Below are 14,496 nucleotides of genomic sequence, written 5' to 3'. Positions count from 1 at the left end.
GAGTTGTGCTCATTAAAAGACTATAAGAATGAGAAAACAAATTATGAAAAAAATATAAAAAAAATTACTGTTTAATGTAACACTTATATTACTGCCAATACTATTCCGCTTGTGAAGTGTTTGTGGAAAGGTGTGGGTGAACCTTAGTAATCAATCAGGTCATCGTTAGGGTCATCAACATCAGGTGCGTCCTCCACGAACCGTTTGCGGTGAGGTGGGATGAAAGTTAACAGGGCCTTAATATCCTCCAGCTTCTTAACATCAAGTTTAGCGGGCGTTGGATATTTCTGGGGCAAATATTTGCGAGGTCATACGCGCGGTTGTTGTAAGAATTTGTTGTTGTTGACTTGACGACAAAACCCTGTTTGTAGGTATCAACATAAACACTTTGCCATTTTTTTTTTTTTTTTTTTTTTTTTAAGTTGGCCCCAGCTGTTGCTTTCTTGGTGATCTGGGTCTGCAACATCTACAAACATATCCTTCTGCATGTGTTTGCATGACGACAAACTTTGATAAGGTCAGCATAGTCAAGTTGGAAATGGACCACAGCACCTCTTATTTTCTTTTCTATGCTCCAAAATCCTTATCACAAGGCAAATAGGAATGGCCAGGTATCATAAAAGAAAGTGCTCACTTCTGTTGAATCTACCTTCGTGTATTTTCCAGAGGCAAGTTAGCACCATATTAATATTTTTATTTTGTCTCTACATTTGTCATGAAAAAGACACAATGTTTTAACATCTATATATTAATACGATAGCGTGTGCGTTCTTTTGTGTGTCCCGCTTACACCCGGGTCGTTTATGTTCTATTTCTTGTCATAAATAATTTTACCAAGAATTCGTCATAAGTTTTGATTTCGGTTTCGACTATAGCTGATGGCACTTAAATCATCTATTTTTTTTTTTTTAATATATATATTTATAAATAATTTTATCAAGAATTCTCCCTAAGTTTTGGGTTCGGTTTCGATTATGGCTGAAGGAACTCAGGTTATATATATATATATATATATATATATATATATATATATAAACCTGTGTTTTTTATAAGTTTTTATTTCGGTTTCGATTCAAGCTAATGCATCCAAGTCATATGGATATATATTACGATTTTTGAAATCGCAACTTTATAACATATAAACATCGATAGAACATTAACTCGATAATAATATATACGAAATCTGCAAGAATTAAAGTATATTTAAGCGTATTTTACGACCGGGCGTTGCCGGGCGTTCGTGCTAGCTTAGATAAATACTTTTGCAGTTTTAACAAAAAAGCTACAATAATATCAGAGCGTCTCCATTTATACTGAACATCTACAGAATGCCAACATCAATATATTACATATGAATGAGTCCCCTGTGGAATTTCCACAGGTCCAGCTAGTTATCTAGCTGTCTGTAATGCTACATCAATGTTTCTGTAAATAAAGATATTTCTGCAGACCCTCTTTTACCCATGGACTCATTCCATAAATACATGGCTGCTTTTTCTGTTTGTATGTCATGTATACAAAAACTGTATGTTCAAAGTTTACGTTTGTAGTACTGGCCATCTGTGATCAGCTTTCCCATTGGCTAATGCGCTCCCACCCTGGTATCACAGCTGTCATTGGTTACTGGCCTCAAGCGTCTTCACTCCTCTCGTATATACGCTAGAGCACATTTTGTTAGTGAGCAAGTGTTCGTTACACTGTTATTTAAAAAAACCACAACGCCAGAGGGGCCAAGCAATATCGCTTAGTCGACCAGCTCAAAAGATAGAGCATGGTTGGGAGAATGAAGTACCATAGAAAATGGATATTCGAGCCATTGGCGGCGTCGCTTCTCTGGCACGGAGCGCCTCATATATGCAATTAGTAAGGGACATGTATTGAATTTAAAATTTTTGCAAACTAATTATTACTACAACTACTACTTATACAATAATAAAATTAGCTTTTACTTTTGCCATCACAATTCACAGGGACAAAACACTAGGTGCAATATTAATTTATTTAGAGAGACTAGTGTTTAAATATGGCCAGTTATATTTTGCTTTAAGCGGAGCCAGACAAAAGAAAATGTTAGAGTTTTTGTGAACGGAAATAGATGTGCAAAAAATATTGTATATCAAAATGTTTCGAACCAATAATTCATATTTTAAATAAATTATTTGATATAATAAAGATTTAATGTTTGGCAATATAGTCTCAAAATTGCTTTTAATTTTGAAAAGTTTTGACTTCGACCGTCCACAAACCGATGGGTAGTCGAGTATAGATATATAATCCTCTCTCGCTCTCTTTCTCTCTCTCTCTCTTTCTCTCTCGCTCTCTCTCTCTCTCTCTCTTTCTCTCGCTCGCTCTCTCTCTCTTTCTCTCGCTCGCTCTCTCTCTTTCTCTCGCTCGCTCTCTCTCTCTTTCTCTCGCTCGCTCTCTCTCTCTTTCTCTCTCTTTCTCTCGCTCGCTCTCTCTCTCTCGCTCGCTCTCTCTCTCTCTCTCTCTTTCTCTCGCTCTCTCTTTCTTTTTCTTTCTTTCTTTTTCTTTCTTTCTTTTTCTTTCTTTCTCTCTCTTTCTTTCTCTCTCTCTTTCTCTCTCTCTTTCTCTCTCTTTCTCTCTCTCTTTCTCTCTTTCTCTCTCTCTCTTTCTTTCTCTCCTTCTCTTTCTCTCCTTCTCTCTCTCTTTCTCTCCTTCTCTCTCTCTTTCTCTCCTTCTCTTTCTCTCCTTCTCTCTCTCTTTCTCTCTCTCTTTCTTTCTCTCTTTCTTTCTCTCTCTCTTTCTCTCTCTTTCTATCTATCTATATAATATATATATATATATATATATGGGGAAAATAAAACCTGCTTATTCAATTATATTTCACTCTCTTATCCATGAAGCTCGATGTATGTTAAATATATAACTACAGAGCATACACAAATAAATGACAAAAAAGTCTATATTCCAAGATGCTGTCCATCTTACTGTCTATTTCTTTCAGCATATTATGATCAATACTTGACAGCACCTGTTTCGTAGCGCATAAACAATCGTATAAGCATCGTGTCAATTTTTGAATAATTTCCGCCCTGGCTCATCTGAATAAGAACTCGTTAACTTCAAAAAGAAAAGAATTAGAGCATGATTAAATAAATCTGTAAAAATAGGAAGAGTAGTTTATAATATATATATATATATATATATATATATATATATATATATATATATATATATATATATATATATATATATATATTTATATTTATTCATTTTTTTTTAATTGATTTTAATACCTACAGACACTAGTGTTTCATTCTTTCGGGAATCATCAGTGCAGGGAGTTACAGTTACGATTACAACCGGTTGGAAGATTCGAACCCGGCCACTAAGCCATCTCTGACTCCATTAGCAAGGAACAAACCACACGGGCAACGTTAACTGCGAGAAATACAGTTGAAATAAACATTTTATATAAATGTCTAGACGGCGAGAGTGATCTTATGATTATAACACCATGATCTGCACATGTGAACTGACTGACTTAAATTTCAACTTGGAGTGCTAAACAATAAGAACAGAGTTCTACTCGTACCATCTTCACCATTCGGACGTTTTATGTATCGCTCTTTATTTACTTTATTCTCGTGTCCATTCTTAACGTCTATTTGTGATGCGGAAAAGGAAGTAAATTCTTCTCCATCAGCTAGAATCGCTCTTCGATTATCCTTATTACCGATTAATTTTGAATACGATGAAAGCATTTAAAGGAGGACTGGGATGCGTTCATTCAAATATACAATACTAGCAAGGAAACCCGACGTTGCCCGGGATTGAATGGTGATCAACGAATATTTCACACGCACGCCTGTATTTTATTTATTTTTTTTTTTATTGTGATCGAAATCCGTGAAATCGCCAGGGAGGAAGCTTCACGTGCCTCCATGCAGCAAATTAGTCCTAAATGTGTTATTCTACGTTGCACTCTAGAGAATCTACTGTTTCTTTTATAGAATTATTTTATATAAACTTCCATCCAGTTAACGAAAAAGAAAAGCATTAAGAAATTTACGTGCGGGGTTTGAACCTACAAACCACGTCATGCAAAAAAACAAAAAACAAAAAAAAACAACAACAAAAAAAAACATGCTATTAACTTACCCACAGTAGAATTTTCACGGCCCGTTGTTCTATCATTGTTGCTAAGCGACGACATGGAAAAATGGCTTTACCGATGATAGATAAATTATAATAACGGTTTCGATTATCGAGAATTATCGGGGGTATTATGAGACAAAACTTAACTAAAATCACTCCTAGACTTATACACTAAAGTTCTGTATATTTTTAAGAAAATCTGCTCAGCCATGTCGGAGTCTATAAGGATCTCTCTCTCTCTCATACACACACGCACACACACAGTTGCATTTATATAATTATAAAGATAGATATATTCTAAAATTTCCAACGTTTTCTCCTGCTTGTTTTAAGATTTAACTGTCAAAAATGTTATTTCAAATTTTCTCGTGACATTCCGATAAAACTAAACAAAATTGTATTCCATTTTTGTGTAATTTTATCGGATTTAATTGCGGTTAACAATTTATTGAATTATAATCAACTACTTATTACGTTCACCAAGGATGTTTGGCTTTCATCGGCGTCATCTTGTCTGTATGTTAGTCAATAGGATTACGAAATAAGTTGTTTGTCTACACCATTTGATGTTGTTTAAACAAACGAGCCAACGTTGACGCGTAATTTCAACTTGACCAAATTTCTTTATAACATTTGGTCTTACGTTATTATCGACCATGTCTTTCCCACACATGCAGTCGCCATTTTGTGTTCAGGATAATCGTGGATGGAAAAGAACAATAAAGAAACGGTTGGATTTACACACAAACGAAAAATGGATAACGGAAACATACAATATGGTACGCGATATAAAGAAATAGATACGAATACTAAAAATGGAATATTTTACGGTCCCAATTGTAATAAGAATGTGTGTGGCCGGGGTCGAAGATGACGAACTCTTAGACAATTACTTTTTATTTTACAAGTTTTCTGTTCTTTTTGTATATATTGTTTTCTAATAGATTTTTGTTTTTGTTTTATATATAATATTTGATTTTTTTTTTTTTATTATTATTTGGATAACTGTTTCTTTACTGTAATTGTTTCCACGTTAGTTTTTAATTGATGTTAATTTTATTAATCTGGGTTGTAAATACATAAGCGAGTATTTGTTCAAGTGTTTGTATTTGAATATACATTTTTTTTGTTTTTGTTTTTTTTTTGTTTAATTTTTGAAGTTGGATTTTCTGTTCTAAGCTTGATTTATAGTTTTTACAAGTGTTATTTTTATTGCAAGGAGTTAATTTTAAGATTTCCCGCCTAATATTAGAGCTAATATTTTTCCTGGCTTTATCTCGTATTTTTACAGTGCTGTGTTATTTTGTTCTTGAATGTCATGTGATTATTATATCTGCTCGAAGTTATTTTCTATCGTGACTGTTCGTTGTTGTTTTCATCTAAAATCAAACAGAATCATTAGTTACTATCTTATATATATATATATATATATATATATATATATATATATATATATATATGTGTGTGTGTGTGTGACTAGCGGGGGTACCCGGCGTTGCCCGGGTGTGTCTAGGTGGTGTAGTAAGAAACCCCGGGGGAGGGGGATCAAAAGGTGTTTGAAAAAAAAAGTGGTATAGTTGCGGGGTTCCCCGGCATTGCCTGGGTCGAGTAAGGAATCGCCTGTGGGGTGGGGGGTGGTGGAAGTTTTAAAAAATCTGACGTCTTTGCCGATGTCTCCATCGTCCGACCGGAAGTTCGGAACGTTGAAATAAAGCGAAGTCAATCCAGCCTATATGATAACTTGAGAAAAATGGCGATGCAAAAAAAAAACCGACCCCTCTGTACAAAACTGCTCAGTTGAGGGTGAAAGAATAAATGTTTTTGGCTAATTTTTCGATATTTGTTGTCCGAAGTGTCGTGTTTTAAAACAATACCGATCTTGTGAAAATCCCTCGCCTCTGTTGAAAGTTTTTGTGAGACACACACACACACACACACACACACACACACACACACACACACACACACACACATTTTGACTTTTTATAATAGACTAGAAGGGGTACCTGGCGTTGCCTGAGTGTGACAGAGTGGTTTAGAAAGGAACCCCGAAAACTCTTCTCTCTTTCTCTTCTCTCTTTCTCTTCTCCCTCCCCTTATCTTCTTTTATCTCCCCTTATCTTCTTTTATCTCCCCTTATCTTCTTTTATCTCCCCTTATCTTGTCTTATCTCCCCTTATCTTGTCTTATCTCCCCTTATCTCGTCTTATCTCCCTTATCTCGTCTTATCTCCCCTTACCTCGTCTTATCTCCTCCTTATCTCGTCTTATCTCCTCCTTATCTCGTCTTATCTCCTCCTTATCTCCTCTTTCCCTTCTCTCCTCTCTCTCTCTCCTCTCTCTCTCCTTTCTCTCTCTCTCTCCTTTCTCTCTCTCTCTCCTTTCTCTCTCTCTCTCTCTCCTCTCTCTCCTTTCTCTCTCTCTCTCCTCTCTCTCTCCTTTCTCTCTCTCTCTCCTTTCTCTCTCTCTCTCCTTTCTCTCTCTCTCCTTTCTCTCTCTCTCCTTTCTCTCTCTCTCCTTTCTCTCTCTCTCCTCTCTCTCTCTCTCCTTTCTCTCTCTCTCCTTTCTCTCTCTCTCTCCTTCTCTCCTCTCTCTCTCCCTTCTCTCCTCTCTCTCTCCCTTCTCTCCTATCTCTCTCCCGTCTCTCCTCTCTCTCTCCCTTCTCTCCTCTCTCTCTCCCGTCTCTCCTCTCTCTCTCCCTTCTCTCCTCTCTCTCTCCCTTCTCTCCTCTCTCTCCCCCTTCTCTCCTCTCTCTCTCCCTTCTCTCCTCTCTCTCTCCCTTCTCTCCTCTCTCTCTCTCCCTTCTCTCCTCTCTCTCTCCCTTCTCTCCTCTCTCTCTCTCCCTTCTCTCCTCTCTCTCTCTCTCTCTCCCTTCTCTCTCTCTCTCTCTCCCTTCTTTCTCTCTCTCTCCCTTCTCTCCTCTCTCTCTCCCTTCTCTCCTCTCTCTCTCCCTTCTCTCCTCTCTCTCTCTTTAGAAGTGTAATTTAATTTCCTGACGAAAATTAGTCCCGACTCCGCAATGTTTTTTTTTTTTTTAGTCCTTCTCATGCTTATAACTCTTTCGTGATCATCCCTATGTCCCTTGGGCCAAGATCACAGTGAAGAATTTGTTCTGATGCTACCCTTCACCTTTTCTGTCTTCGGTCAGTGGAGTAGAAATCCTTCATGACTGAAACAATTTTTATTTTTGTCCCTATCCTCAGTACACTTTCTTGGGGGAACTTGGATTTTCCCCGCATTAAAAACAGACTTTGTGTCTAACTCTGCCCTCGTGGGGAGGCAATTAAGTAGGAACTCTTTTGCAATCTTGTGCAAGTTTCTGTAAAATGAGATTAGGTTAGCTTTTGAGATTTGCTAATATTCTGCCTGATCCTTCGTTTTTTTTTTGTAGACACTAGGCCTTGTGCAAAAATGAGACATTTGAAATCATCTGTCGATAACTTAGCCAACTTAAAATAGTCACGGTTCTTGTAAACAATCGACACGGAACATTAGTTCGTTGTCCAGCATAAGTAAGTTGAAGCAACACAATCCCTTATAAAATTTAGATTTTTATTTAGTTATTTAGTAACAACTACTTTAATAAACCTTTCAGAGAAAGGATTTTATGGTTGAGAGGTAATTTTCAGCTATTCCTTAGCTGGGAATTTTATGAAGTAGAGCTTGATGCCAAACCCTATCAAATGTTTTAGATATGTCAAGAACTATTGCTCTGGAAACGAAGCCATTATTAATAGATTCACTAATCGTGTGTGATACTATGTCAGCACATCAGCTGTTGATCACTCAGAATGGAAACCATATTGCATGTTGTTGAATAGGCTGTTTTTACTGGGATGGTTTACTACTGTATCATGGACTTTAACAACTTACCCATGCCACACAGGAGGCTGATCGATCTGTACTGAGACGCAGTAGGACAATCTTAGTATTTTTCAACACCGGACAGACTGAAGTTTTCCAAGGTGTTGGGAAGCATCCTTCCATCATCGTCATAAATATCTTAATATATTGTCCTGAATTAAAGCTGGTGCTACCAGATCAGGCTGTCTGAAGATATTGGCTCTCTGAGACAGATGCACGTAACATTGATGGTTTTTGTTTTTCTACTTCCTTTTGCAAAACGTAATTATGTTCTGCAAAAAACAATAACAACCCACCTTTCCTCTTTTTCCTTCTTCCCATTTCCCTTTTCTTTTTCTATCTCCCCCACTTCCTGACTGGTTTCCTAACTTAAAATGTACCAAACATTAATACTGTAACCCTTCCCCTCTCCCATTGCAAAACACATTCATGTTCTGCAGGGCAGGGAACAAAAACGATAAAATCCACTACAAACTAGTGATTGACAATACACAGAGTTTGAAGAATAAAAACTTTTACAAAATAACTGTGCAACATGAATACTATTTCCAAAATAACTGAATTCGGCATTAAATAACTCAACAAGGGTTGATATGCCGTAACACAAACAAACCAAACTCAACAAATAAATATTTGAAGATATAAAGAACTTTAACCATAAAACCCGTTTCCAAAATAACTGGATTCGTCATTAAATAACCCGAAAAGGGTTGGTTTATATAGTATTGTTTAATTCAGTTTGGTTGTTTTGTTTCATGGCATATCAACCCTTTTCGGGTTATTTAATGCCGTGAAACAAAACAACCAAACTGAATTAAACAATACTATATAAATAAGAACAGCTTTAATGAAAATTAAACGAAATAGAATTGAATTTCAATTTATATCGTTTTTTTTTTTTGTTTTTTTTTACGTTCGGTGTGATTACCAATATGTGCACCTATGCATTACATTAAAGCTGTAAAGTTGCGGCGTTGGCATGTGTGAAGGGGGGGGGGCTAATGCTTGCAATGAAATCATATCGGTCGGATATTGCGTTATCTCGCACCTTGTCTCTTGTGTCGTTTTTTTTGTAATTCTTTGGTATTGAGCTGTTAGCGATTATCTTTTATTCAAGTAAAAAGCCTCCTAGAATTGTTTAATCAACACTATTATTTGATTGTGAATTGGTAATGTAACCTTTTCTTTTTTTTTTTCTTCGGGCGTATTCGTAAACAATATTTTTATGTGAGCCTTGCGTTCGGAAAGAACTGTACAAAGTTTAGCTAAATGAAACTCTCAGGTGGGCATGATAGTTCTTGTGGAGTTTAATTTTGATTTCAAATGATGTATTTTCAAATAAGTTTCCCTTATAATAATTTTACTTTATATATCATTTTAAAGAGCGTTTTTCACTCTTATTTAAATTACAATCGTTTTAAAGTGAGTATGTTTTATTTTCAGAACGTTAAATACAAGATGGGGGTGGGAAGCTAATCCGCACAATGTTATTTCAATTCAAGTTAGGCCGAAAAACTGCTGAAACAGCTCGCGATATCAACGAAGCATTTGGAACAGGAACCACTACTGAACATACAGCATATTGGGAGTTGAAGAAATTTTGTGGCGGTGACGAGAGTCTTGAAGATGAGCGTAGTGGTCGGCCATCGAATGTTAACAATTAAGAGCCTTAGTCGAAGCTAATCCGCGCACCTGTTCGAGAACTTGCTTCTGAATTAGGCGTAACATATACGACGATTTCCAGTAACTTGAGACAGATTGGAAAGACAAAAAAAAAAAAAACTTGATAAATGGGTGCCTCATGAATTGAACGACAACCAAAATAAACGCTGTTATGAAGTGTCATCTTCCTTTTTCCGCAACAAGAACGACCGTTTTCTCGATCAGGCTGTGATTTGCGATGAAAAGTAGGTTCTTTACAACAACCAGCGACGCTCATCTCAGTGGTTAGACGCCGATGAAGGTTCACAACACTTCCCACAACCAGAGTTGCACCAAAAGGAGTTCGTACTGATTGCTTGGTGGTATGGTTTTTTTGAATGCAGGCTAAACTATTACGGCAAAGTACTGTCAACAAATGGATTAAATGTATCAGAAAACTCGACAACAACACCCAGCATTAGTCAACTAGGCTTCCGGGCCTTGATAAGTGGTGACCACTGTGTAAAAAGAAAAAAAAAACATAAAAGGCTCAATTCTCCTCCACGATAATGCCCGACGCACGTTGGTAAACCAACCCTGCAAAAGTTGAATGAATTGGACTCCGAAATTCTGCCTCATCCGCCATACTCTCCAGACCTCTCACCTGCCGACTACCACTTTTTCAAGCATCTTGACAACTTTCTGAGTGAGAAATGCTTCAAAAACCTAAGCGATATCAAAAGCGCCTTCAGTGACTTCATCGTCACCAGAACGCAAGATTTTTACGTTACTGTCATAATTATACTTGCTTTGCGTTGGCAAAAGGGTGTTGATTGTGATGGGGCTTATTTCGATCAATATTTTTTTTGTTTAAGCCGAGATATGTTAATTTGAATTTAAAAGTTAAATGCCGCAAGAACTTTTTTGTCAACCCGATAGAATGGAAGGTAGAGGCTTCTTTTGCTATTCATGCCAAGAGTAGTACAAAAATATAATTGGTTGGCATCACTGATATGTTTCTTGTTTTCTTTTCTTTCTTTTTTTCTTTTTTTAGGAATCGGCGTTGCTTCTCTCGTCATCGTCATCCTGTTAAACATCTACTACAATATAATTCTTATGTGGAGTTTCCGTTACTTGTTCGCTTCGTTCACGACGGGCACGCTTCCATGGGCCAAATGCGGCCAAGAATGGAACACCTGCAACTGTCGGTTAGCCAACGAAGCTCCGAACGTTACTATCAACGGTTGTAATGTTACTGTCAATGAAACCGAAACGAAGATGTTCGACTCTGTCACGGAATACTGGGAGTAAGTAATAATTCTGTTTCCGTTTTGTTTTTAATTTGTCTCAGAGCAAACTTTGCAATACAGATACATTTGTTATGATTCAGCATAACCTCCGCGTCTCTCTACAAACAAGACTTTATAACTATGGATAACGCAAAAAAAAAAATACGCTTTTTTTCCATCTGAGCTCCAATCTCTGCCCCCACCCTCGCCAATCTTTCTCGAAAAAACACCCGTCTAGCTGAAACCAGTGTCAATAACTTTCTCCACTTTTTAACCGTGCCTAAATCAAAACGTAGATTTCATGAGCAATGCTTCTTTCTTAGAACTGCACGCCTGTGGAATTCTTTTCCGTTTTCCTACTTTCCAGCTGACTACAACATGGTTGCCCTCAAGTCCAACATAAACAAATTCTTGATAAACTGCCCCCTTAAGTAATCCAATCTACCTAATTTCCATTCTCCCATTGACTACTGTACACACATTAATTCTTATCCTATAAGTGGTGACTCCTATGTAACAGAAAAAAAAAACAGGAGTGACAATATGGACACGGGCATAGAGTATGAAATTTACATTTAATAAATGATGCTAAGATAGGCATGTAAAAAATGTGTTTCATAAAAAAGCAAAGTTGAAGAAATCACAGAAGGATCGAAGGAAAAAGATAAATGAGTAAAAAATAATGTCTATATAGCAATACGATAGCATGTGTGTTATTGTGTGTCACGCTTACGTCTTTTTTTCTTCCGAGTGACTGTCGTTTAATAGTTACTAGAGGGGGTACCCGGCGTTGTCCGGGTGTGGTGAGATGTGTGTGGGGAGGATCAAAACAAAATGGAAAATAAAGAATAAGCGAACGTAATAACCCTGTTTGAATATAACCTTCATTTTTTTTAAATCGGAAAAACAAAAACAACAACAAAAAAAAAACAGCGAACGTGATGCAAAATAAAGAATAAGCTAACGAAAAAGAAAATGGCATAAATAACCCTGTTTAAATGTTAAAACTTCTTTTAAAAAAAATCGGGAAAACAAAAACAAGAAAAAGCAGCAAACGTGATGAAAAAAAAAACGAACGAAAAAATGGCATAAGTAACCTCTGTTTCAATATTAAAACTTTAAAAATCGAAAAAATATGATACCTCAGCTCGAACGTGCAATCTTAAGCTAACGATACTGTCACTATAACGACTAATCTATGGTCGCGAAGTTATGTTTTTTTTATTTAAACTAATTCAAGAAAGAACGTTTTTTGCGCATGTGTGTTTGGCTAAATTGTCATGAAGGAAGGATTTTTGCTACCCCTCCCTGTAGAAAAGTGCCCAGTTGAAAAGAATTAATGTTGTCAGCCAATTTTTCGATATCTGTCGTCCGAAGGGTCGAGCTTCAAAACGATACCGATTTTGTGAAAATCTATCGCCTCTGTGGAAAGTTTTAGGCAGCCATGCATACATACATTTAAACAGACAGATAAGATTTATATTATAGACTAGCGGGGATACCCGGCGTTGTCCGGGTGTTTTTAGGTGTGTGTGTGTGTGTGTGTGTGTTGGCGGGAGGGGGGTAGATCAAAAATGAAAAATGTTTTTGTAGAAAGGTAGGCTCGAAAACAAATTAAAAAAACAGATAAAACAAAAAAATACAGTGAAAAAGTTTTTTGTAGGCGTGTGTGTGTTGGGGGGTGGGGGTAGATCCAAAAAAATCGGAAAAACAAAACAAAAAAAACCCAGCGAACATGATGTAAAAAGAAAAAAAGTAAAATAAAAAAAAAGTTTTGGTAGCTAGGTAGGATCGAACCCGGAACGTTGAGGCGAAAAACTTGATAAGTTACCCACGCGCCAACGAAAGGAAAGTAACAAACGAATTACAATTTAACGTTTTAAACACACAACTCGCAGATACGCTGCAAATTTAATTAGGTCAAAGGAAATTAAATTCCACACTTAATTTTTACTGCGGGGTAGTTCTTTTGGGTTTGTTTTTTTACCCAACTTTGGTTTTCTTTCTCCAACGTGTGGGGAAAATCAGCTCCCCTTTATTAGGGGAGTGTCTGAATGAAAGCAATTGTCTGATGTGACAGTTTTCACCGACATTGACCAAACGTCCTTTGGTTTCTAGACGCTGCCGGCCCCGTAGGCCGAGAACAGCACCTTAGTTGCACATTAGTTTTGCTTTTATACGAAAAAGCTGAATCAACACGAGAGGGGCCGAAATAGTAAGAATTGTGTAAAAGTCGACGTAAATAAATCTAGATGCAACGTGAGCTCGCAAAGCCTAGACATTATTATCTAGGAGGTATATAAACAGTTCTAAGACATAGTAAGCCCCTCCCCGAGAATCCTAGCAAAAAAAGCGTTTTTTCGGACATACAAAAATGCGTGCGTCGCCTTTTATATATAGATGACCAATTCCTTGTAATAAATAATTTTACCAATCATTTGGACAAATATCGAAAAATTGGCTAAAAGCACTAATTTCTTCACCCTCAACAGGGCACTTTTCTACAATGAGGGGTCGCTTTTTTCATATATTTTCGAAAGTCATCCACTCTTTTTCTACTGACTAGCCTTAATTTAAACCTTCGTCACTTCCGGTTTGGCAATGGATGCAACGCCAAAGACGTCACTTTTTTTACATGTTCTTTTCCTCCTTCGCGATACGGGTTCGAGCCTGCCTGCCTAGTACCACTTTTTTTTTGTTGTTCAACACACACCTCCAAACACCCGGGCCACGCCAGGCCCCCAGGCTAGTTTTATAGAAAGAAAATTCTAACTAGACATTAAAAAAAGAAAACAAACTTCCTATCTGGGATAAGTATTTTTTTTAAAGAAGGTAAATCAGAAAAAATAAATGTTTGAAAGAAAACAAAACAAATTGGCTAAGTAGAATCAAATATCCGTTCGCCAGATTCCATGCTATCAATGTAACACTTCAAGAAACAGTAACTTAATCTTAGATATCAGATACATTTTAAAAAAAAAAAATGAATATTTAATTTTCAATATGAAAATTCTTATTTTCAGAGTATTTGGATCTTAAAAATAGAATTTAAATAAAGAAAGCACTCTTTAGATTTTTCACAGTGTCATTAATTGGTTTCGTTCCCTTATTTACATTATCGTGCTTTTATGTTCTTTTTTTTCTTTTTTAACAGGCGAAATGTACTAAGAATAACATCGGGTGTGGAAGACATGGGATCCTTTAAGTGGGATCTGGTTCTTTGTCTTCTTTTGGCCTGGATCGTTGTCTACATCTGCATTTGCAAAGGGATTAAATCATCTGGAAAGGTAAGTGTGAAATCAGAAATGCTGAAACAACATATCCCTCACTTGAAGAAGGACCTCCCCTCCAGTACAAGTTTCTTTGTTTTGCTTTACGGCATATCAGCATTAAACGACCCCCCCCCACACACACACACAAAAAAAGCAAAACAGGAGGATTAAGGATGCAATGATAGTGTTGTGGTGTAAGTGGTTGAATAAATGACGAGAAAGACACAGTAACAGTTAAATAAAAATGCATAAACAAAAATATATAAAAAGACCAAGATCAAAGTGTAGTATCTGTTCCGGCAGATACTGCAA

At 36.7% G+C, this 14,496-nt stretch overlaps 1 protein-coding gene across 1 annotated transcript in view; it reads left to right on the top strand.

Annotated features, from left to right (window-relative positions):
- The window catches only part of LOC145276903 (sodium- and chloride-dependent taurine transporter-like), a 172,817-nt gene that overhangs the window by 91,842 nt on the left and 66,479 nt on the right, over positions 1 to 14,496 (top strand). The window contains exons 3-4 of the mRNA XM_080128355.1: positions 10,678 to 10,930; positions 14,067 to 14,199. Coding sequence (XP_079984481.1) covers positions 10,678 to 10,930; positions 14,067 to 14,199 — 386 coding nt within the window. The remainder of the gene's footprint in view (positions 1 to 10,677; positions 10,931 to 14,066; positions 14,200 to 14,496) is intronic.

This window comes from Euprymna scolopes, chromosome 1 (genome assembly GCF_053919585.1).
Source record: "Euprymna scolopes isolate OS-2025 chromosome 1, ASM5391958v1, whole genome shotgun sequence".
NCBI classification, from domain to species: Eukaryota; Metazoa; Mollusca; class Cephalopoda; order Sepiida; family Sepiolidae; genus Euprymna; species Euprymna scolopes.
This window is presented reverse-complemented; position numbering and strand designations above follow the sequence as displayed.